Source organism: Styela clava, chromosome 3 (genome assembly GCF_964204865.1).
Source record: "Styela clava chromosome 3, kaStyClav1.hap1.2, whole genome shotgun sequence".
In the NCBI taxonomy this organism is placed as follows: domain Eukaryota; kingdom Metazoa; phylum Chordata; class Ascidiacea; order Stolidobranchia; family Styelidae; genus Styela; species Styela clava.
Window position 1 is genome coordinate 15,483,142 of NC_135252.1, and position 25,902 is coordinate 15,509,043.

Sequence of the window (25,902 nt, forward strand, 5' to 3'; positions counted from 1 at the left end):
CGCTTTTGGTAGAGTTTAGTTGGTACAAAGATGGTGGTGAATGGACGGGCCCTAAGAATTCAAGATAATGTTTCAAATTCTTATTCCAACCCCTAAGCAAGTGCGTTGACTGATCATTCTCACAAAATCTTCACAGGAAGCGTCTGATAAATAGCGTCAATTGGTGCAACTTTGTGCTCTATCGTTATTAGCAGCTTAAATCGGACTTCAAAATTGTAATGATCGAACCAGATATGAATATCTCTGTGGCAGAATATCAAAGTGAATTTGTTAGATCAAGCGACAGATCTATCAGACAGGCCCGCGATCATGGAAACCGATAAAAAGCGCAAAACCATGTTGCGTCATTGCGTCGATGATGAAGGAGACTTTGGCATCACATGTCGCGCGGCTTCGTATTTTAGACGTTGTTGCGTCTGATAAATTTGTTTTCAGTTTCGGCTGCGCCATCAATGCGTTTCGGTACAAGTAAACTATCAGAATATTTAACATTTGGTAGTAATGAAATAATAAGTAGACTATCCATGATGACTGATTTATGAACAATACATTATAGGCTAGCTAGGACATTGTTGTCAAAATATCACGGTACCGTACCGGTACTCGTACCGAAACCGGTATCAGTTTTTCTAAATGCATAAATGGGTCACGCATGTCAGCATGTGATGTACCAGCAATTCAGCATACGGTATGGTAACGAAACCATTGTACTATTCAATTCAAGAGTCTTGCTGCACACGAACACAAATATATTTATGTAACGTTTCGTCTGACTGAGGTCAGACTCAACTGTTACAGAAATATATGTGTGTTCGTGTGCAGCAAGACTCTTAAATTGAATAGAATAGCCATTTACACTCTTGCTACAGCATCCTTGCATAATACGCATACGGATCCACCTGCGCAAACGCATAGAAAGCAAGGAAAGGTAGTTAGTTTCACGCAACCTCAACTGTTAGAAACCATTGTCTGATTGTACAGTACAGATATACCCGTAACGTCAGAACGTACCACAGTACCAACTGACCTATTGTAGTATTGTGCAGTACGGTACGGTACCCTACCGGGCAAGATATTCTGATATTACACCTATGAAAATATCAGTATAGCAGTATGATACAGCACTGTCATACTGTTGCATAAATCAGTACCGTACAGTTCATTCACGTATAAAACATGCACTAGCAATGATTTTCACATTACAGCATTATGGATTGTATAAATTTTTCCAAAAAAATTTGCTATTTTTAAAAGTGAAAAATATGCTCATTGTTCAACTGTTCACACTCAACCTCGAATAGAACGTTTAGCATTTCAGAACTTTGAACATCTATCTGCGTTGAGACTTCAAAATTGACCTCATTCAGTCATACTCTGCAGTCAGGCAGTGTGCAGAAGAATTTGATGCATCTCGAGTCATACTCTCAGCTCTATATTGTAGTTGAATATGATCGTCATAACGATGCTAGTAAATATTTTGATGAATGAATTTTTTGTATCATGAATCTTTTATGGGAATTTTATAGAAATTATAACCTAGTGACAGCAATATTAACAAAAATAAATAACTGACTAGGTATATAAATCAAATAAGTTCAAAGCACCCCATTTTCAACCACAGAGAGTGTGCAACTTGCACTCTAGCTTTCGTATGGCTGGAATTTTTATAGTGTGTGCATAAATATTTATAACAATAACTGAGTAATAATTTTTGACTAAACAATATTAGTAAGCTACACCGAATACAAAGTTATTTTTCTGTAATATCTCCCTGGTTGGAAAACGCTGCTGTAACAGCTATGCATTTTTATCAAGTTGCTATTATTGCGAGAGGCAGCATGAACTAATTACACATTTGGTACAATTTTGGATGTACTTGCCAGTTCGCAAAAAATCTTGATTTGAAATTTTCCTCATTGGCTATTTTTGAAATTTTTTCTTATTGGCTAAACCTTTTTGTAATTTATCCAAGTTTACCTAAAATGGAATTTTTAAATTGCAATTTGTTAGTGATTACGGTAGTATGGAATTCTCAAGTTTACGCTGTAAATAATAACCAATTTGTCCGTAATATATTGTTTTGAAATTAGTTATAACATACTTTGTTTTTAGGTTATTTACCTTATTGCCAAATCAGGCTTTCTAAATTTGAAAGTGACCAATAATTGCTATTCTATAATAGCCTTATCAAATTTATTGTTCAAAATTTTTTTGATGATTCAAAGCAAAGAAAACTAGGAAGGTTTGAAATCAACCTGAAATGAAAATTCTGGAATCTGGTTCTTAAAAGAAGTACATCGGATCAATTTTCATCTTTTTAATTGCGGAAAATGTATACACTGTTTCGTGAAATAGTGAAATAACATTTTTCATGAAGCGATTTTATGCAACCAAGTGTTGAATCAAGCTTTGTATTTATGATAATTTCATGTCAATGCTGAAACTGATACGACAACTAATCGTTCATCGATAAATTCTCAAATCCAAAATGTCTGGAGCAAGCAAAGGTAGAAAGTCAAAGAATGTGAGGTGAGTTTGCCCTCGCTTTTATATATGCTTTTTTTCTAATTTTAAATAAATTTATCAGTTATTAAATTCTTTTTGTACCCTAACACAAATGTATTTCTGTAACAGTTCTCTGTAGAGATGCCCTGAACATTTCCTATATTTGTCATATAGACTTCGTAAATTTACTTTTGTGAAATGCCAGCCCATTAAATATTCAAATGTTCCCAGTGTTTTATAGTAGGATATTTTCTTTCATACTACAACCTTATTACCATGTCGCACACTTTTTAATAACACTGTTACATTTATTGTCTCAACCTTTTACGTTTGTCGCATTTCTTTATTACTTCCTGCAGTTCCATTTGTTTTTATATCAATCATTACAAAACTGATCGATGTAACTCTGTTCCCTTGCTGTTCAAGTCAGATTTGTAGATATGATATACTTTCGTGAGATGTTTGAAACATAACCCAAAATAGGCAAGGAAATTTATTCGGTTAAAGTAGGGAACATTTATCATTATTTTTTTTTCAGGCCGGGGTCGAAGAAGAATTCTAGCCAGAATCAAAGTCCGGTATGCAAATAATCTAGATGAATATAATTTACTGAATTATCCTAATTATTTTCTAAACTTCCCTTTCCATATTGATCTTTTTATAAATTTCTGACACTTCTATATTAGCTTCATATAGAAACTCAACTTGGTTTTCCAAAAGAAACTGAAATTCTTACAAACTCAGTTCTAATGAATATGATATTTCAGCAATAGGGGAATCAAACTACTATTTGAATAGTATTCTTACATGTGCCAATGCAATGTATTATGAGGAATAAACCCAAATCAAATATAACATATGCCATGCAGTGCATATATCAGCAAAGCAATTTTTCATCGATATACCTAATTGGTGTGGAGCGGTTAAATTTGAAGAATTTGTATTTATTTTCGATATCCACACTTGAAATTTCTAATAAATATTGAGATTGTGAAATGGTTATTCCTCCTATTATTCTTAAAATAAATTCGTCTTTTAAACCCAATCTGTGACATTTATTAATTTGCTTTGTGAGAAATTCATTATTCCTATTTTGACTATTCCATTTTTCAGCCATATGAAGGAGCATATGGAAATGCACGTCTGGTTCATGTTCTTCTGTCTCTCGTGGTAGGTAAACATAATGAATCATAGTTCCTAGAACCTTGGTTTCAGATTGATATCTGGTCATACTTAATCAATCATGATTATGTGTTGAGTAAGCATTGTAATATTAGTTTAAAAAATTAGTTTAATTCTCCTTTGTGTTTCATTCCAGGGAAAGAAATGCCAGGCTAAAGTAAAAAATGGTGGTTCCTATGAAGGGGTTTTCCATACTTTTAACCCAAAGGTAATAATAGCTTTTCTATATTTAGGAATATAATGTGTCTTTATTAGTAATACATTCAGGGTAGCTAATCAGATTTGGAAATTATAGAATAAATTTAAATACAGAATGAAAGATGAGTAAATTATGAATACCTATTTTCTTACAAAGCAGTGAAATATTTTATGTGGATAATGTACTTGTTTGCTTCGCTGTGCTTCATACACTATTATTATAAATAGAACCATAATTAGAATAATCTAAGTTTTGTCTATAGTCCAACTATCATGTGGTGAAGGAGAAACAACCACATCAAGTCAGAAGCTCGTAAAAATCACTTGAGTGAATTAGTGCAATTTTAGTTATTTTGCTTCGTGGCAAATTATATGTAAAATTAGCTATCGCCTATAATATTATATGTTTTGATCATTATCATTTATAACATCATGAAAGGTTAGAAATTGAAATATAGTATAGAAACATTGCTTCGAGAAGGTTTGGTGTCATCAGTTTTGTTGCACCATACATGTTTTACTTTTCCCATACTCAGCGAAGTGTTAATGAAGATATCCATAGTCTATCTTTATATTGTGTTTCTCTGTATTTCATTGTCATGAATATATATTTGATCTCCCTCGAAAGTTGGGTAGTCTTGATCAGTGATTCTCAAAGTGAAAGATACTGCTCCTTGAAAGAGGCCAAAGAAACGCTACAAAAAACCACTGGGATTGAGAGGAAGTAGTTCACTTTTAGAAAGCTTTGAAAAATTACAAAACAAAAATTAATTTGATAAAAGATAGGCATGATATATTTTGGCACAAGTCATCCGGTAAAATATTCGCTCAGTTTTAAAGAAGTAGAACGTGGATTAATTCATTTATTTGGTAGCAAATATTGCAGATGATGGATGTATAGAGTGATTAGGGGGATATGGTAAATAAAAGTTTGTGAAGCATTGGTGTAGATTAACAATAAACTTTTTAGAATGATTAAAAACTTTTATTATGTCTGTGGACACATCCTATGGAAGCAACAAGCAAGACATCATAATATATGATCAAACACTAATATTGGAAATTGGAAATACTTATTTACAGATGGATGTTGCACTCAATGTAGTACATAAATGTGATAAAATGTTGAATCACAATCCAACAACAAATGGTATTGATTCTAATGAGGGCAATGATTGTCCAAAAGAAGAAGAATTGATTGAGGAAATGCTATTTCCATCTGAAAGTCTCGTGTCTGCAAGTTTTGAAGATGTCGATATGACTTTTGCTACACTTGGTAATTTTTTTTTTTTTTCAATCATTTAATTTTTTCAAGGATATGACACAAGGATAGTCAAGAGAGAACCTCCTTGTTTATTTAGAGGAACAAACTATGGGTTTGCAGGTAGTCAGTTTGGTACTACCGTAGTATGTGTAACAGGTTAGGGTTAGGCCACAATTTTACTCTGATTTTCCTTATTTTAGTTCTACTACTAGTCTGGGGACTGCCTGTGTTAGTCAAGTGAAATCTATAGCCCAAAGTCTTCCGTCACTTTACACATACTTCTGGAGCGCTGTCAGTTTTATATCCATTGGTATCTAAAATGAATTGAATATTAGAATCAATTTGAAATTCGTTTTATTATGGGGGAATAATATTAGAAATGCAGCTTCTGTTTTTAATTTGGTTCAAAACTATTTATAATATTTGAATACATTTTCGATCAAATGAATTATTAAATAGTCAAGAACCCAATTAGGTTCTGCTTGATAGACCACTCTTGAGATAAGTTATGGAAATATACTTTTAAATAGGGAATATTGAATATAATTTATGAAAGTAAGATCATGCTATTGAAAGAGTGTTCACGAATCTTCTGTTTTTTCTACAGAAAAGTGATGTTCTGATTGGTTCATTCTTTCAATAGCTTTCATCGATTAAATTAGGGACTTTTTGAATCTGAATCCAAAATACTTTGTATGGACAATTCTTGGTTGATAAACTTGAGGGTTGTTAACATTGCTTAGCTAAAAAGTATTTTAAAACTTTTACTTCACCTCAACAGAAGTCAACGAAACAAATGGAGAATCATCAAGCCTACAACGGTCTAATTTCAAAAGTGGTGAGAAAAAATTAGAGCCATGGAATGGAGGTGGCGACACAGACCCTCTAACAATTGGGGGATTAGAAGGGGGTTTGGGTAGTGATGGCACCAACGGCTGGGGTGCTGATGAGATGTTTAGAGCAAATGAAGAAAAATATGGAGTCAAGTCTGACTATGACTCATCACTTTCTAATTATACGTAAGCAAATATTACATACATACAACCAATGTTCCCTCTAATTTTTTGTAGTATGTGTGCACAGAAATTTTGGTGTGTGCGCATTTTTCTGGAAATGACTCATAATTGTGCAAAAACCAATGAAGAAATTGTGGCGTTCTAACCGGGTAATGGGTGGGCCAACAACAAACTTTCTCAACCTGCCAACCGAGAACATTGTTACATTACATCGAAATACGTCTGTGCGCAGTAAATCTATGCGTGTGTGCGCGTGCACACGTGCACACTTTAGAGGGAACACTGCATACAACCGTTTTTATTTTGTTTACATTTCATGAAATTTGTTTGTAAAATACTCCAAATATGAAAGCTTGTATTGATAATGATATGTTTTCATTTGTATATTGTAATTTAAATGGACCATGCTTTGGTAAAATTGTTTTCTCTATGCAAAACATAACTTTAGAATGCAATTGGATATGAAAGAAACAAATGAAGATTCCATTGCAAGAGCAACAAGACTTGCCCAAGAAATAGAATCTGGCAGTGATTATAAACGTAGAATTGATCTTGAACTTGATGATGGAAGAACAGAAGAAGATAAATTCAGTGCAGTTCGAGACAGGTATGTCTTCTAGTTCAGTTTTACTGGCTTTTTGGGATGGGAATTCAAAATTCTCTACTGTTTACCTCGCTTATAAACAACCTATGCAACCATCAAGTGAATTAATAGTTGTTTTTTTCTACCATGAGTTATTAAGAGTTTCTTCTTCAAACTTTTTTCATTACGGCTCGCTTTGCATGGTCAAATTTTTTTGCCACTTCCAGGAACTAGATTGAAAATAAAGTGAAGTTTAATAATACAGGAAATATTTAAAAAAAAACAATAATAAAATAGACAATACTTTAGAAAAGACCGATGTGCTTGCATATTCTTGCACAAAAGGTCTAATCTTGGTTCTATTTTGGTAATGGTGGATCACAGTACTGGTTCCAAATCTTTCAAATTTAATCAATATATTATTTTAAACTAAGTTACTGTCAGAAACGATTTTACCACGATCCCACTTGGGGCCCTTTCGCGTCCTACCAGAGGGCCGGGACCTCCACAAGTATTAACACTACTCTTGTTCTATTCTCTTGTAGCCGAAAAGATAGAGGATCTCGTGAAATGAGAGATAGAGATCGCCGAGATATGAGAGATATTGGTGAGGGGGGATATCATGATAAAGATAGAGGGTAAGTTGCTTTAATGAGACTGTTTTGGGGGTGCTAATGATTTTGAATGCCCCACAACTTGCCGATAGCAGGATATTCAAGCCACTTTCAATCTAGTTTTTCTCAACATGTGTTATGTTGAACTCAGTAAAAATTGGAAGATTTTTGTTTGTAGTTGAAAATCTACAATTTCAAGCCTTTTTATTCTTGAATTTAGAAAGCTATGTAAAACTACTTTATGATCCATCGGTTTTTCCTTTTTTTTTAAAGTATTGCATACAAATATTGTTTTTGTTAGGTTTTGCTTTGCAGTAGTTTTTGATGTCTGAGTAGTTCTAGTTCTAAATTTGTAAATTCTAGAATTCACTTTGTTAGTTATTCAAGTTTCAAAAGATTTTGGAAACCTTTGTTATTTTTGTCAGTGGAAATTCCAATTTCAAAATATGCTTTTTTCAGCATCAGTGTATTTTATGTTATACCTATCTATTTAAAGAATTTCTACTGTTATCCTTGCTAGTACTTTGGTATTTTCACTCGGTTAATTGCTGTATCATATTGTATTGAGTGAATAAGTAGCAATGTCATGATGTTGTTAACGACACAAATTCTGCATTTTCATTCTAGTGACCGCGAACGAGACAGAGACCGTGATCATCTGACATCTCCCCAGGGATATCGCAAACATGATTATGAAAGGTGAGAGTGTTTTTGCATAATATGCTCGACTGCTCTTTGTCTCACGAATAACCTTCAACAGTTCATCGCCTTTGATTGGGATTATCATTACCTAGTACTATCATTACAATGAAAAATGGTATCAATGTGGTTATATGGCGCATAATATTGCTTAGGTTAGACAGTTAGAAAAATATACCACACAAAACACACTATTATTACACTGTTATGTTATATTCAGTAGTAATAAAAACACTATGTTATGTGATTTGATCCATAACATTGATCAATTGAAATTGATGTGATTATGTTAAGTTTTACATATTGGATTTTACAGAAGAGATGGTGATATACAGTCGTTTTATCTAAGTTTTATTTCAATAAGTAATCCTTGTTATGAATTTTGTTTGAAGGTCCCATATACCAGGACGCAACAGGGGTCGTGGTCGAGACAGTTGGGACAAAAGAAACCAGCAAGGCTTCACCGGCTCTAATATGGGACCCCATCGATCAATGGGGGGACCAGGTGGACAATCTGGTGGAGGTGGTCGAAATCAACCACCAATGTCACCCATGGACGGTCCACCTGGACAAGGAGGTTCACAAGGCAAATACCGTGGTTCCTCGTCAGGACAAACTCATCTGCCTCCAAGGTATAATTTCCTGGGAAAAAAATTTAGTATTTTTAGCATTTTGGTCATGCATTTACTAATTTATGGGTTGAGTATTATAAAATGTGCTAGTTTTTAGATGTGCCAGTTTTCTTGTTTTTTTAATATATAATTGTAATGCATGTTTTCCAGTATTATCTGGATTGTGAATTCGAGGTTTTTATGACAGAATGGCAAATATTGTGATTTCGGAAATGTTTTTTTGCCAATATGTGCTTATTTAATTGTTTCTAATATTAGTTTGAAGCAATATTCATATTCAATATATATTCCAATAAAAAGTTACAGAAGTTTGAAATTCAAAAATATATTTTTACTCATTTTTTTGAAAACATCCTTTTCCAGTTTTGTTCTTTAAGGTTTAAGCCTTCAAATCATTGTTTGTCTATAATTTAAGATTGCAATTGTTTTTCAAGATTTACAAAGACTGGTAGTGGAGGACATTCAAGAGAAGAAGAGAGAATGAGACAAAATGATAACAATGGTGATTTTTTTAATGCGTATACACGTACATTTTTTTTGAAAACTAGACCAATTGACGACATACTATTTATCTTCATATAATTTCAGCAATGCACTCTCCATACCAACCACCAAAAGGTCAAAGACAACCTCGTATGCAGAGATCAAACATGGGGCGTCAACCAGCATGGGGAGGACCCACATCCCCACCAGCAGATTATCCACACCACAGCCCAACACAAATGGTATTCTGTCTATTTTCATTTGGGATAAGTGGGATGGGATTTGAGATTACTAATTGTATGAACTTTAAGATATTTCACAATGACTACTCATTTAGTCCATCATCGGCCAATATGAAATTGAATTGAATATCGGTTGGCAGGGATAGGAAAACTACAGATAACGAAGTGCGCCCTCCCTGCGATAATTGTGGCAAATTCATACAACTGCACACAAAATTTTTATTTTATTCCTAATCATGATCATCATTTGAGATATTAAAACTATGAATTAAAAAAATATTAATATTTTTCCTTCAACTGCAGTTTAACAATGTTAGCTACCATAAAATTCGACACTATCATAGTGAATGGAACTATTAACCGTGATGTCACAGTCAATTGTCAATGCGGTCTGAGTGTGCGCTTGCAAAAAAAACTTTGCCAACCAATGGGTTAGCGCATAATGCCAGTATAAATCATTATCAATGTGCCTTTTCATGTATTCTAAAAGTTTTTCTTTGAAATTTTCCAGCACCAGGATCCTGCAGTTATATCGTCTGGGCCCTCATCTGGAGTAGGTGGACCTCCATTGAGTAGATCATCATCAAACTCTTCTAATACTTCGACACCAGTACAAAATCATCGTAAACATCTGTCAACGTCGAGTCAGGAGGAACAGCCAACACCCCAACATCCCCCAACACAGCAACACCACCAACACCTTCGACAAATCTCATCTTCATCTTCTCCAACAGGTGGTCCGCTAGTGAATAATCAACAACAATCAGCCAGACCACCACCACAAGGAATGCCTCCTACAGCTATACCTGGGACAGGTAGGTGGTTTCAAAAATTGTATAGAATTATGTGATTCGTTTTGGTTGATTTAACTTAGGGTAGTCGTAGCGTTATATATAACAGTGTTCTTCAAATTTTTTACATCATGAACCCCAGGAACTAAAAAAAATAAGGTGAAATTCAATAATACAGTACAAATTTCGGAAAAGTGATAAAATAGACAATGAGACCGATGATTTTGCTTATTCTCGTACAAAAGATTGAATCTTTGCTCTATTTCGGTATATGGATATCATTACCAGTTCCAAATCTTTTAAATCTGATCGATATTTTGTTCTAACATTAGTGCTGAAAAATATTTACAGCGACTCTCATTGAGTCCTTTTGCGACCAATCGGGGGGTCTGGACCCCCAGTTTGAAGAGTTCTGATATATAGCATATGTTTGAACTAAACTAAACGCTAAACTGAACAATATGTTTGACTGTTTAATTCCAGTATCCAAGCCCAACATATATACAGCTATAATTAAAATTTCATAATTTTAGTTTAGTAGTTTTTGTGACGAATAACAGATGTGGGTGCGATTGTATACTGGTTAAAGCGTTAGACTTGCATCGTAGATTACACATTGCCGGTTCAAATCTCATGCCCACCACATCACCCAAAGTGTAATAAGGTGGGTAGGCAATGCCGAACCACCGGAATGATTCCGGTCGTTCCAAAAATAGTAGCTCTTAGATATAAGAAGACGCGTGTACAGGGCCTTGCTCAGAGCAAAAGTACTACTGTCTTGTGGCAGTCTGTGGCAGGTTTAGTCTTGATTGTGGGAATTTTAGTTTTTTTTTTAGTTGTATCGAAAGAGAATTAGGTGCTGAACAACATAATATTACAATCATCAAGTAGAAAAAGATAAAGATTTAATTACAATGAAATAGTGAAAATGAACATCTCAGGAATTACATTAGGGCTTAAGCATTCAGTCTTTTCGAGACATGCCAAATCTTTTTTTTTTTAAGATATTTGATTCTCTTTATATATTGACAGTACTTTCTCCAACGATTTTAAAGCAAAAAGTTATCTCTGCTGACTTCTGCCCTAAAATATTAAAGCGTCAGGTTAAACCTAATAAAGATGGAGTAGAGTCACCAGAAAAAGTATTGAAGAGGCCTACAGAACTATCGTCACCAAAACAACATGTAAAGAAGACAGTTAAGAATATAGTAAATGAAAGTTCAACAAGAGTTGAGAAAACAGGGGGAGTATCTATGACAAACAATGTGCAATCGCTTGAACCAGTAATTTCGAAAAACGTAATCCGCGCCAAAAGAGACCTAAAATTCAACGAAATGTCACCTTCAAAATCAAGCAGAGAGATTGTACATGAACAGTCTGCATTACTTGAGTCTAATTTAGTAGAACCCATAGACAATACTCAAGAAGAATATCTTAATCACCGAGAAAGTTTACATCGCCCAGTGTTTTACACTACTAACCCAAAACAGCTTCAGCGTGTCAGATTAACAATTGGTAATCAGTGTATGAGACATCAGCCAATCTATCATCATCAGCATCATACACCAGGTCTGCAGTATATTATAATTCATAATCAAACAGGAGTGTTACATGATGGTACACCGATTCTGCCAGTGATTGGGCACCATGTACAAGAATCAAGTGAGTTTAGTTACTTGTTAATAGTTTGGAGTTGAAGTCCCTAAACCCCTAGTCAGGTCATGGGTCATCTAAATTTGAGTTCAAAGAGTAAATCACTTAGTTCAAATCTCACTGGCGGATAGCCGAATACAAGCCAATTTTCTTGCCAGTAATTGGCCTTCATGTATTGGTCATCAAGCATCGAGCGAGTTTAATTAATTGCAGTGGGTAGATTCCCTCAACTCCGATTCTCAAGAAATGGGTTATCTGAGTCCCAAAGTGGAGTCAATCACTGAATTAAGTCTCACTGGCATTTAGTTGACTCGTTTTACTCAGATGAGTTGATTCAATCACTCAAGCCTCCTAAACACTGGTTAATAGTAACATGAAACTTGTTTTATGAGTGGTTAGGTGATAAATTCCTACTGTGCTTGTAGGTATTAGTAGCAGAGAGGACATAGGTCTATTGTTCAGCGATTGGTGCATCATGCTAAGCGTTGGAAATCTGGCTGCCTTTGCAGCTCTGATTACCCTGTGCGCATTTAAAGGTGGTTAAATATGTACAAGAGGAATGCTGGGCACCTTGTCATCGTAGTGTGGTTGACATACCCACCGGCCAGTTATGGCTTCCTCCACAAGCAAGTCCCATGCGTTTGAAACAATTATCTGCTTAAGTATTTCTGGACCAGACGATTTTGTTTGATTAAGTTGTCTTATTAGCTTTCTTCTCTGTCGTGATAAAAACGATTTTATTCCTATTCTATGGGATAATGCATTGACTATTGCTTCATACTTATTTTTCATTGTTTAGATGGTGGGGTTCCTGGACATTCATGGGCATCGATAGCCAGCAGGAATCCTGCAAAACAACAAATGGGCCATGGTATGTCCGAGATGGGACTTTCACATATGGGCCAAGGGTCATCCTCTGGTATTCCGCAACAATCTCCTCGGTCAAGGTTTGTCTTGTTTGATAAAATTTGAAATTATGTTGCACTCAGGGGCGGACACTTTCCATAATTTTGGGGGGGGCGAACTTGGATCGCCTACCGACCGAACCTGTCGATGTCATTCTCTAAGTATTAGAATGTCATTTTGCTCCTTGTGTGACGAGTACCTAGGATGCTTTGCTCAGACACGGAACTTGCCATTGCAGTCCGCAACAAGCACCGCGCTCGTTAAAATAGCCGCCTATTTAAGCGTATAATGATTTTTCTGTCGCATAAAATATTCAATCCATGACAGCCACGAGATTCTAAAATGTCCTTATATATTAATTTAATTGTGTGCAACGTAACTCGCGATTGCGACTTCTTACGTCAAAATAAAAAGGTGTAGTAAAACTGCCCTTTTATATATTGTTTTGATCCGTATTTTTGCTACTTTGCGAATTCGATAAATTTGAGATGTACTTGTAACACTGGCTCTGCCCAATCGCAATGATGTCACTCCGATTATTTTTAAAGATAAAACTTTTCGAAAAATTCGTAAATTTTCTGTCAATTCTCACACAGTAAAAGTTATTTCAGTACGATAAAAATACCTAAATAAATACAAAAATTGATCGAATATACTTTAATTATCTTATATATTCGGGGAAAAAGTCGCGTTTGCTGCTTTGTTTATTGTTAACACGAAAATTTTCGACATCAATTTAAAAGTAATGGATAAAAAGGCAAATCCTGCTCACAATCGACCGTGTTTAGATTTTAGTGACGATGTTTTTAAAGGTCAAGCAAACGTAATTTGTGCCGTAGGCACACGAAATTTTGCGATTTTCGAAGCCCAGAAAAGCGTTTTTAGACTGTCACGGGCCTCAACAAAACTTATATTGTTTACAGTTTTATTTTTAGTATTTTATATTGTCGCTTTTCAACTCATGGATACTTATTAGAATTCTCGCCGGGTTCATAAGCCCGTGCTTGTACGAAAATAAAATAATTATCATAGTCATCGTGTCACAAATTTGTGGAAAACTTGTGATTTAGAGAGAATAAAAGCCAACGTAAAGGTGTTTACGACCTAAATAATAGATCACAATGATGAAAACAATCTGCGATTTTAGCAAAAGGCAATTACACGCGTTATTGGCGACTTTTTCAGTTTTCAAAAAAATTCAGAAGAGGTGGGGGGTATCTTTTTTAGATAGTTTCTGTGGTCTGAAAAGTCGAATAGGCTTCGACGTAGTAAATGCTTTGATCTTTGCCCGCAAATTATGCTTGACCTTGCACGAAATCCATAACGTGAAAATTGAAGACCAGCGGTGAAAATTGTTTATAACAACTTTAGATCCAGTTAATTTTTTAGCGATAATAATTAATTGTTGTAATGAAATACAGTTTGCCTCTTTTACTTCTCTCGCAAGTGCCAACAATAACACTATTGAAAGATTTTGACAATGAGAAAACCATATTAAATTGTACAAAAATGAATTAGTTGTGCAAAACCGTGTCGCGTGATCGGCGGTGCGTTTGAACAAGGAGTATTACTCATTCGGGCGCGCATGTTTCACGAAAATGTGAGGTGCGCGCTTTGGTCCACATTATTGTAAGAAAACAGGTATAATATCGGTAACTATTAACCGTTTAATTGCGCTTGACTATTGCACTTTTCGAAAATGATAATTTTGTAAGGCGGAAACGAAGGGGGAATTGCCCCCCCCCCTCCTTCCCCCACGGGTGTCCGCCCCTGGTTGCACTACTGAAAGGATGAATCTATTTCAGGCTAATTTTAATATCGGTAGAATTTCATCACCATGTTTTTCGTTTTAACAGAATGCCAGGTATTGTCAGTGTTAGATCGAATGCAACATATACTTATACACCAAGAGGTAAGACTTTTTAATGCTTATTTTGAGAGTGTTTTTGCAAATTGGAACGTTTGGAAATTATAACTAAAGTTGCGAGCTAAACCAAGAAAATAAGCTAATGTTTACTTACAATTATGCCTTAAAATCTGTCGCTGTGCGTAAAAACTTTGTTGAGAATTTGTGAAGATATTGATTGTTATGTCACATTTGACACATTTCTGATTAGCAATGTTATGGACTAATTAGGGAAACGTCCATTATTTAAATGATTGATTTTCTTTAGGTGGAACACCACCAACTTCTAGTATGCCTACTCCCTATCCTCCGAGTGGAACACAGTCAATGAATCAACAGATGCCCAACATGGGAAGCCCAAGGGTCCACCCTAACACTCAGCAAATGCATCCGATGGGTGCTGACCATATGCCCGGACCCGGACAAATGATACCACGGGGGCCGCCACCACAACAAATGGTCCCAAGTCCGCCACAGCAGCAAGCCATACAGCAAATGCCCACTATGCAGGGGCAACATGGTCCAAGACCATCTCAACCTCAAGCTATGAAAACTTCAATTTCCCCCGAGAATGCTCAGAAACATTCTGAAAAAGCAGAAAGTAGGATTTATATTTTATAAGTTTGATGCTAGATCTAGCATGTTTGCTCAATTTGTGTATAATCTGCAGAAAATCGACTTCGTTATGCTATTTGGATTTCCAAAATTCCTCTTCTTAAAAATATACTCTTGTCGCTAGAAGGTTTTTGCTTTTATTTATTTCAAAATGTTCTGTGTTTTCTATGGGATTTATTTTTTGTGTCCAATGACTTCATCAAAATTAAGAATGGGCAACTTGTGGCGTTCTCATTTGTTGTTATCTTGTGATCAGAAGTCCTAAAAACTGCGGTACCGGTAGTACTGTGAAAGATTGTATACCTTTACTACTTCATTTTGGCCTTCGTGTCCTTATATATGCACATCACTCTCTTGTTTCTATTAAGGAATGCAAGGCTTGCAGTTTTTGTGATGAATTTTAGATATTTGACACTAGTTCCACTCCATGCAAGGAAAATTGTTTTCAAATCCTGTGTTTTTTGACTCATTCTGTGTTTTGTTTTTTGCCTATTTGCCAATTATTACTCACTGCATTCCATGAGTACAGAAATAACCTGCATGCCCTCTTCAGTTGTTCACTTCAAATAAAAGTAATTTTTGACTTGCATGGTCATTCATTCAATTTTGCTTCATTTTAGTGATGAAGAAACCAGCTGAACAGCCACAAACACAACCAACAGGAGGAAAAATAAGTCAGCTGAAGGATTTTGCAGAGAAGTTCAAGGTATCGTAGTGTAATACTGAAACAACTTTCAGAATTGGTTCCTTTCCTCAGATGACCTATCATGCCTTACTTAGGGTGTTTCCTAAGATAGATACATCCTGGACGTTTATATCGCTTGGACGTTCATATCGAAGTAGCATGGTTTTTTTTTTGTAGTAGTAGTCAACTTTGCAATTGTTTATCATCTTAATGCAGTGGTTTTCAACCATTTTGGAAGCGTATATTTAAACAATGTACGTGTATTAATAGATGAATTACACTAAAAAAATCAATAATTGGAAAGTTTTGTTTTACACTTCAATATGTCTTTCATAGTCATTTTGTGAATTCTTTTCGTTAGCTTCCGACTGATGTAAAGAAGGAATCGACAAATCAATCATCTGTTGCTACAACACAATCTGTGAACAAAGTCCCACAGCAGCAACAACAACAACAAAGACCGCCACCCAATATGGGTCAACCACCTCCTCAAACAATGAATCGACCACAACCATATCCTAATCCCGCACACCAGCAGCAACACCCCTATCCATCACCTCAGCAACAGCATCCTCAGCAATCTTATGTTGGACCGATGGGTCCACAGGATCATGGTGCCGCTATGCAGCATGGCATGCCTCAAAACGCAGGCCCCGTGCCTGGGAACGTGATGTTGCAACAACCAAAACATCAAACGCATCCAGGTGTAGTAAATCAAATGCATTCTCATCCTCAACAAATGAGTCATGTACAGATTCCAGTGGCTGCTCCCAGCATTCAACAGTTTTCTGCACCAGTGCCTTCACCGCAGCATCCCGCAATGCAACCGATGTCTCGTCCGATGGACAGCCCGAAAATGATGCCAAATAGAATGATGCAGCCGGTTGACAAAAACATTCCACCGGTGCAGCAGAAACCACTGACTTCTGCCAAAGTGGAAGTTTCGAACTTTCAACATAATGCTAATATTCATGTTGTTACTGGTCCGCCTGTTTCTCAGGCAAATCCATCTGCGGTTATTACAGTAAGTGCCGCCAATTCGTCCCCCATTGTATCTTCCCATTATCAAGTTCCTGCAATACCTACGACTCAAATTGCTCAACCACAAAGGCAATCACCTACAGCAGCCCAAGGTTGGTACCGTTTTTTTTTTTTGTTGCTTTTTTTTTGACGGAGGGATGGCCTGGCGGTTATCATCTCTAATTCAAATCCCCCATATCAACCTCGAAAGAGGACTATTTTTATGTTTGTGTTTCTAATATATTTTGTACCTGCGTTCTTTTTTTTAGTGGGTCAACCGTCATCATCGCCAACAATAGAACCAAGTACAACCCCTGTACCTAGTTCTCAACATTCTGCAAACACGTCTATCACATCACCCACAGCGGGAATGTAAGTTTATTTATTTGAATTGTGGTAGAAAAAAAAGTGATCGGCATTAACAATGCATGACTAATTATATAGTTTGCAATTATGGCAAATTTCAATTAAAAATTTCTCTTTTTGAACTTAGTAATTGATGTGCTACTTCAAATAAAAGTACATAAATTATTATGAAAGATGTTATATTTCAAACATTTTGTAAGTTAAAATAACTGATTTATTTCAACTTTTGCCCAGTTAGCAGTTAGATATTAATTTATTCATGTATACTTGTTTTGTAATTTCGTTATTTTATTCTTCTAAGAATAGGCTGGAAATCCAAAATTGAACTTAAATAATGACTGTTTTTATGTTTAAACCTTATCATCTGTAGATTTTATTTTGGTTTTTTACTTCATTTTAGTAAAGCCCTCAACCCAGAGGCACAAGAATTCAAACCAAGAACACCTGCGGTGAGAAATTCATTTTCAGCATTTAATGTAAAATATAAACGAATATTAGAAAATACCCGAAGAATTTCTACTCGCACGATTTTTTCAATTTTTTCATTTTATGATTTAAAGCAGCGTTTCTCAAACTGTGTGCGTGCCGCAAGACATTCTCAGGTGTGCCGCAGAGCTTTTTGGAAGTTAAAAAAATAAGTTATTTGTATAACATATAGGCATGCATCAATAGGCCAAGACTTGAGTATCCAGCAGTATTAGACTGGTAACATTATTGTATTTGCCTTATTGCTGTAGTAAGGGTGATTGTCACATCATAATTGTATTGTTATGCAATAATGTATTTATATAGACGCCATCTTCCGCTATGTTGACTTGCGCGCTTAGTTAGGCTAACAGTAAAGCAAATTGGACGAGTCTATCTGCTTACAAATTCTATTTACCAGTAATCATCGGTGTAAAATCCATAAAAGTAATCTAGTCATTTGCATCTTCATGGCTTCGTGAAAATAGATTATCTGCTAAGGCTGAAATTAAAAGCAAAAAAAGGGAGCGATGGAACCTCATTTTAATTGTTTTTTAAAGCAGGCACACACATCGTATTAACATTTGCAGAATAATTTGTTTAACGCTAACTTAATTTTTTTACAAGTGTGCCGCAAATTTTTTTTCATTTGCTTAGTGCGCCGCGAACAAAAAAAGTTTGAGAACCACTGATTTAAAGTAATGCTTTTAATTCAACTTTCTTTGTATTGCAAGACTAATAGTGAATAATGCCAAATTCAAGCTTAAATATGGCATATCATTATTTTTTTCGCAATTCTAAAATTTTTTGAACAAATGAAAAAAGTTTTTGAATGCCACACAATGTGATCTATTAGTATGCTTTTTCTGGATCTTTAATCCATTGGATCCAATTATTATAATCAGTTTCCAATAAATTTGGTTAGCATTTGTATAATATTGAATTAATGTGACTATATTATAGCTTGTCTCATCTCTCATACATAACATGTATTAATAAACTCTGGTGGCATTTCTTCATTATTTTTTCAGAAACCGTCGCCCATTGCTACAAGAGCAACAACACCACAAGCAGTATGTATTTTATTCTTTTGTTATTTAAAATGTGGCAGCTAAAAATGTATCATAATAGATATGCTATTTTGACGCAAAAAATTTGTCAACTGTTCATTCAAATTCTTAGCCCTCAGTGTGTCTATGTATATCAGACATAGTTGTTGTAGGGCATATTTGCTGATTAGGAATACTCGATGTGCGGAGAACATTGTTGCTATGACAGTACATGTGACAGGTTGGCTACGCAGCGCCTTGGTATAAGACTGCATGAAGGATTTCGTGTAATGGGGAGATATGCTACTGCATACAATTTTAGATAGGCAAATTTGATTGGTTAAATTAAAAATAATTTTATTAAACCATTCTTTCTGAACTTTGAATTTTAAGTAATAATATTCTTATTGCGTTATTAGATTTCCTGAATTTTTTTTCATCATATCCTCCATTATTATTGTTTTTCAGCAAATGCCAATATATGCTTTTGTTCAAGCACCAGTGGCAAGTGGTATGGGACCACAAACCCCCACCCAAATTGCAACACCAGTATACAACGCAGGTAAACAAACTCGATTTTAGAACATTCTTGATTCTTGTTAGTAGAACTGTTCATTAGCCTACGTAGGATAGATTTTAATATTTATACCGGGGAAGAGACTGCTCGATGGCATACCACGGCCTCTCATCTGGTTACCAGTCCATGTCCGGTTTGGGTTTAGCTAGCCAGGTATTTGTTTCAGATGTATGGACTTGATAGTGGAGGAAGACGTACGACCAGTAATATGAGCCTGTGCAGGGTAATCAGAAGTGTGATGACAAGCTTAGTTTCTAATGCTTAGCACGGCACACTATTATCTTGTATTTATATTGTATTAATTTATTTTCTTATTTCATTTAAACCAGCTCCAATGCCTCCAATGCATGCAGATATGCAACAAATATATCACACCCAGTTCCCACAAGTAAGCATTTTCTTTGTTTCATTTTTTCAATTTATAGAATTCGTAAAGAAATTTTCATTCACCAAAACAATTTTTATATCCTATTTTAGCAATATATACCGGTACAAATGCCAGGACAACAATTTGCCTTTGATCAAAATGGTCAACCTGTATATGCTAGTCCAGCACCGCAGCAGGCAATGATGGCTCAAAATGCTAGAATGGCTGCTACAATACCGGGCACACCACAACAACATATTCAACAATATCAATCTGATCAAGGACCTGCACCTGTGTATGGTGAGTATTAGATGTTTCATTGTTATGACCAATGCTGCTATTAAAACAATATCTAGTTTTTTCTTAGGATTCAATTGAATCAAATTGACGTGTGCGGAATTGACCAGATGCATAACAAGCCTTTATGTCAAGTTAACAATGTTTGAAACATTTGACACTTAGGTATACTAGTTATTCTCAATCGATATCCTTTTGATATCTTTTACAGTACCTGTGGCTCCACAAGGATCAAACTTTATGCAGCAGAGACCCCATTCTGCACATACGCCAACTCAGGTAAGATAAGAATTAGTTGTTCATTGAACCTAATTTATCCACATAGATTATACCAGTGGTTTCCAACAACCCGAATTTTTAAAAAATTAATTGTAAAATCTTGCGACCCCTGGATATGCTCAAATACTAAACGGCATGTAGTGCTTTCATGGCCACAAAATTAATTGACTTGTATAAAACAATCATTTTTATGTGACATTTATTTTCCCAGAAATTTCCTCAAAATGAGGAAGCTGTGCTCATTTGCCATCAGCGAGTTTTTGATATTGTGTGGCATAGCTTTAGGCCTACTTAAGCAAAAAAAACTGAACGCTGCCAAGCCTTTACTCGTTGATACTTCTGTAATATACAATTACTATTGAGCAAAACATTAATACCAAATATAAATTAATAAATCAAATTTACTACAAAGGATTTTATTGAGAAAAATAAGCGACCCATTATCTTGAATTTTTTTTTTTTTTTGAGGTAATATCACAACTGTATTACCGTAACAAATAGATTAACCCATTTCAAATCCTTATGCCTGTCAGGGGAAAAATTTAAATTAAAAGGATTCTACAAATCCTGTAGTTAATGTTGGTGACTTCTAAAAAAATATCTGCCTTTGCTTTTGCATAGGTTACACACGTCACAGCTTCAAGTCCTGCAACCCAATCCACACAGCAAACCCAGCAACCTACAGGTCATCCGGCTATGGTTCCTGCACATGGAGTTCAACAGGGGGGCGGACCAGTATGGATGCCAATTAACGCAAAGTATGTTTTAAAAATCACCATTACGGTGTTTGAGTCATTGGCGCATCTTCTTCCAGCTATAGATGAACTGAGTCCCTTTGAGTATATTGAGCATAAATGAATCTGGTCATAGTGCGAGTCAACTCTCAAGATGAGTGGCTTTTCCTGGCTTCCTGGTCATTTCATAAATTTTGAATGTTTTCCCCGAAATTTCCTTTCATTCAACTCAAAAAAGAAGGCTTGAGAGTTAGTTGTGGGCCGCACACGACATTCCAGAATATTTGACCCTTTGTCAGGAAACATTAAGTATTCTCATGCCAAATCACTCATGCACCTACTCAATGTAAATTTATACTGTGTTATTTTAAACCACATTGGGCCTAGTCTCATACAATACACCTAGCTGTATGTATTATAATGTTTGAATTCATACAAATGAACGACTTTAACTGAATTATAACGGTATGAATATGATACAGATATAAAGTTACAGGTGATGTTATTTTCTAGTTCAAATATAATGATGGTGCCAAGCGGCCAACCTCAACCAATGCAAATGAATCAACCACCGCAACATACCCACTACTTGAGTGCTATGCCAGCAGGACAGATTCCTTCATCAGTTGCAATGTCCAATCCTGTGCAACAAAAAGGACAACAACAACAAATCCCAGCTGGACACTATATGGCTCAAACCCCGCAGAGATCATGTAAGATTTTTTTTTCTAATATGTAATATATTGACTCGCCTGCATAGTTTTTTTGCTTACCTATCATCTTCTAAAAATATTGAAAATCATAGTTACAGAGTGCAACAAAAATCAGTCGGGTAAAAATAAAGGAGATACTTGGCAGATAATATGAAAAACATATAGATCCTAATAAAACCTAATATGCTAAATATGGAAGGAGACAAGGAAGCGTGTGGGATGGTTAAAGCAACAACACATTATATCGCCGCAGTAGTTATTTCACAATTTTCAGAAATTTACTTTTTGGATCGAGGCTATTTGTATGGTTTCAAAGTTGTGCCTGTTAAAGTTTTGATTTTAGGTATTGCCTTACGTCCATTGTTAGGTTTGGCTGTGAAGATCTGTAATTTACAAAAATGCAATTTGCCCAAAACCCCGAAATGTGACATAATACCTGTTGTGGCCATCATTATTATAGGAACTTTTGTGTAACAGAAATGCTTACGCCTTCACCTAATTGTCGAACTTTTAAATTAGGCTTCATTGAATTATATTTTTATTCTTCTTCAGATGGACAATATCAATCACCTTCTGCAAACAATCAGTGAACAAGAATATTTGAACATTGAATAAATTTTAAGGTCAACCATAAGTAGCAAATGGGGAACTTCTTAACGATAGATCTATGTCTATGTGTGTGTGTGTGTGTGTTTATTTACTTTAAACTTATTTACTATTTTTCGTCATTTTTTTTGTTTATTATTGGTGCTGTGATGGAACGATTACCTTGATATGGTTTTTCTTGAGTGCCCCGCCATCTCTACAGACTGTCTCTATGTCGAGTTAGCTGGCTGAACTTTTTTCATGATCGTACCACAGGGCTGATTTTACAAATTTAATCGCAACCAGCTGGTTGGCCATAACCAAATACTGGTCTATTTCGAATACATTCTAAATTCCTCCAAATAAATTTTATTCACATTTCTAAAATTCAAGGACATAGGAATTGAGCTTCAATAATATTCTCATAGCGAATCATCTATAAATACAAATGGCATGTGTGATATCACTAAAATTAGTGCTTTTCTTGCTTCCAGGAAAAAAGAATTCGTAAACATTACAGTTTTTTTACTTATAAATTGTGACTTATCTTGGCAACCACAGAAAACATCAACTAAACGCCCAGTGAAATGTTTGAAATCCTACAATATAATCGAAGTCCTTAACAACACACACATATTTTGACACGGCTAATTTTTGTTATAAACTGTTTATCATCATGTGAGTATAATTTGGCCCATCGACATCGGAGGTTACTTGTTCCTGAGTGAAATGTAAAAAACTTTTCGTCTCATTCATACATATTTTTGCATTTGAGTAAGCAGCATGATAATGGGGCAAGTCTGAATTTGTGGTTATCTTCTGCTGTGTATGATCATTGTTAAGCATTATGAGGTTTCTTATTTCATATCTATTGACATAAAAATTAAAGATGAACATTTTTAATTTTAATATTTAGCTTCGAAACCATTGGACAAGGGTATACTGCTATAATTTGTTTTAACCCTTCATAAAAATAAGTTTTCTTGCAAGTCTCATTCAATCTCTCTATCAGCTTCGATCCACTGTATTACTGATTCGGTGCCCAAGGTGGTGGTCGTTTTATGCTAGGTTAAATGTTTTAAAATTGTGCTGTTATTAACATTGTTTTGTAAATCATCTTTGAATTTTGTGTTAATTCATAAGCGGGATAAAAATGACATATTACTTAAAAATATTCAAACTGAAAAAGGAGTAGATAGAATATCACCATTAAATCACTGACAAATATTTCCCTAATACATAATTACAAATCAGAAATACAATCTTTTTCGCTGTAACTAGCGTTTTATTTGAAAAAAAAAATCAAATTGAATAGACACTGTCTAAAAAATTGTTGGGGTTATATTCAATGCTCAATAAACTCATGACTATCAATTTATTATCATTATGCTATTCAATAGTGTCTTCATTCAAGTCTCAAAGATTGTCTACAACAAGTAATGCCAAGCTCAAGAGCTGGGGTTCCCTATATTCTTATTCCTATTTATTTCCTATATACCTACTTTTTGAAACATTTTGTATGTCATTACTGCATAATTCTCTAGGTATAAAAGTACAAATTCATCTTAATTTAGAAACCCTACTTCCAGACAAAATAGTGAATAAAATCGTGATTAATGAAGATCCAAATTCACCGAAACAGGCTATTTTAAATGTTTTGTGCCTTTTATGAATGTATGTTGCGTTTCTTTTTCTCTGTTGCTGTTATTATTATTATTTACTCTTATTCATTTATGTCGCTTTTAATCAATTTCTCTGACTCTCAAGCTGTGTTATCTTGTGATACTCATCCATTTTGCTGCTAAGCACATGTTGTTAGCTTGAGAGTTAATGTTTTTAATAATGTTTTGTTTCATGTGTCATTTGTGTGCTCCTGGTTGGCCAAACACAGAGATATCATACTCATAAAGAATATATCAATATAATCAAATCTGGTTTACATGCAAAAGTATTCCTATTAGGAAATATGATATATTATAAAACGAATTTTCTGTAAAAAACGTTACACAAGCTCACCAAATAACTTATCCTAAATTCATATTGCGCAATAATGCTAAACTGTCTTTGGATTTAGGTGGGATTTTTCATAGTTGTATACTTATAATCGTAGCTTTGATTTTTGGAGTTCACTCTCATTTATACCCAAACAGGCAAGTTTCACTTATCGAGAATAACACTGTTACTCGAACTCAATTTTTTTTTGATATATGGTCAATCGTGGGCACTGGATTCATCTGCTACTTCCATATTACTTATAATCAACACATTGAAGTAAATCACTCATTTGGATCACACTATCTCGATTGATTTATACAACTATAATTAGTTTATGGTCCAGATTTCATAAATGAAGCATTGCTCTATAAAAAAAACACTGAATTATATGGATTCATGTGAAAACCGAGCATTTTTTCCACAACATAATCATCTGTAAGGTCATGTTTTGAGTAGTCATGTAGTCAACACATAAAAATTACTTCAGATCAAACAAACCAATTTCAATGAAACCTACTTGGTTGTATTTTTGCAACTTATTGGACAAATTTTTTGTAGGTCTACAAATAATATCTCAGAGCTATTTTTTATATTAACGAATAAGTTAACTCAATTTTCGGCATAATTTGAGAGCCTTCCCCGGGTTGAATAGGACAGTTTTACGTTTTGTCCTTGTTGATTGTGTAGTCACTACTTCAATCTTGTTCAGTTGTTATTGTTTGCGGATTTTTGGTTTACCACCCTTGTTAACATTTTCAGTTTATATTTAAAACTGAAAATCATCAAGTGTTTTCTTGTGATCTTATGATTTATTTATTCTATTTTGCTTTATTGTATTTTTCATTGATTTTCTTCAATTTTAAATAGGATTTTTAGGATATTTTACTCATTGAATCACTTTTGCTAGCTGCGAGCTGGTTGATATATACAAGGATATATCCATGTCTTAAGTATTTTGAATATTTAAGTCTCACCCATTTTCCTTGCATAGAAAATTTATTCCTTGTCAAGTATGAGCAATAGATAAGTACAATTTCACATACTTTCCAATAATAGACACATGACCGGATCTTTTTATACAAATAACATATAATTTCTGGCCTCAAGTTAAAATCTGAACAGTCCATCCAACTTTTCAAAATAAATGCCAATAACAATAATGCAGCATGTGCTTGAACATTATAAGTCTTAATTATAGGTCATTCGCATTGGGCAGACATTGAACACAAGTTCGCCTGCAACAGAAATTGCATCCATAATTATACAGGTCATAACGATTATGTTTGCTCAAACCTCTGCCAAATGCATTTCTCTTGCCTACTTAATTAAGCTGATTGTAGGTAATATCATCTGTGATATGTTTCGGTAAAATATGGATAACAATCGTTTCATCTAGTGTCGGATTTTTAGTTGAAAAAATCCTGTCTACAAAAACTGAATAAACACATTGTAAAATTAATCCTGTCTGACTCGAGTTGTTG

At 34.8% G+C, this 25,902-nt stretch overlaps 1 protein-coding gene across 1 annotated transcript; it reads left to right on the forward strand.

Moving 5' to 3' along the window:
- The first annotated feature begins 1,169 nt into the window (after positions 1 to 1,169).
- LOC120343555 (uncharacterized) lies at positions 1,170 to 25,880 on the forward strand. The gene is made up of 28 exons (XM_039412765.2): positions 1,170 to 2,529; positions 3,044 to 3,083; positions 3,619 to 3,675; positions 3,824 to 3,895; positions 4,969 to 5,161; positions 5,931 to 6,168; positions 6,614 to 6,772; positions 7,294 to 7,386; positions 7,990 to 8,061; positions 8,454 to 8,693; positions 9,128 to 9,195; positions 9,282 to 9,418; positions 9,930 to 10,233; positions 12,662 to 12,809; positions 14,625 to 14,680; positions 14,943 to 15,275; positions 15,910 to 15,995; positions 16,336 to 17,107; positions 17,264 to 17,366; positions 17,761 to 17,809; positions 18,857 to 18,898; positions 19,343 to 19,436; positions 19,781 to 19,839; positions 19,929 to 20,118; positions 20,327 to 20,394; positions 21,016 to 21,152; positions 21,642 to 21,841; positions 22,394 to 25,880. Exons 1-28 carry the CDS (start codon positions 2,489 to 2,491, stop codon positions 22,429 to 22,431), a joined length of 4,089 nt encoding a protein of 1,362 aa, XP_039268699.2. The 5' UTR covers positions 1,170 to 2,488; the 3' UTR covers positions 22,432 to 25,880.
- Positions 25,881 to 25,902: the final 22 nt, after the last annotated feature.

Coding starts and splice junctions, on each gene's coding strand:
- LOC120343555 (XM_039412765.2), top strand. CDS start 2,489: ATGTCTGGAGCAAGCAAAGGTAGAAAGTCAAAGAATGTGAG. Junction 3,084..3,618: donor CTAGCCAGAATCAAAGTCCG/GTATGCAAATAA, acceptor TCCATTTTTCAG/CCATATGAAGGAGCATATGG. Junction 19,840..19,928: donor ATCACACCCAGTTCCCACAA/GTAAGCATTTTC, acceptor ATCCTATTTTAG/CAATATATACCGGTACAAAT.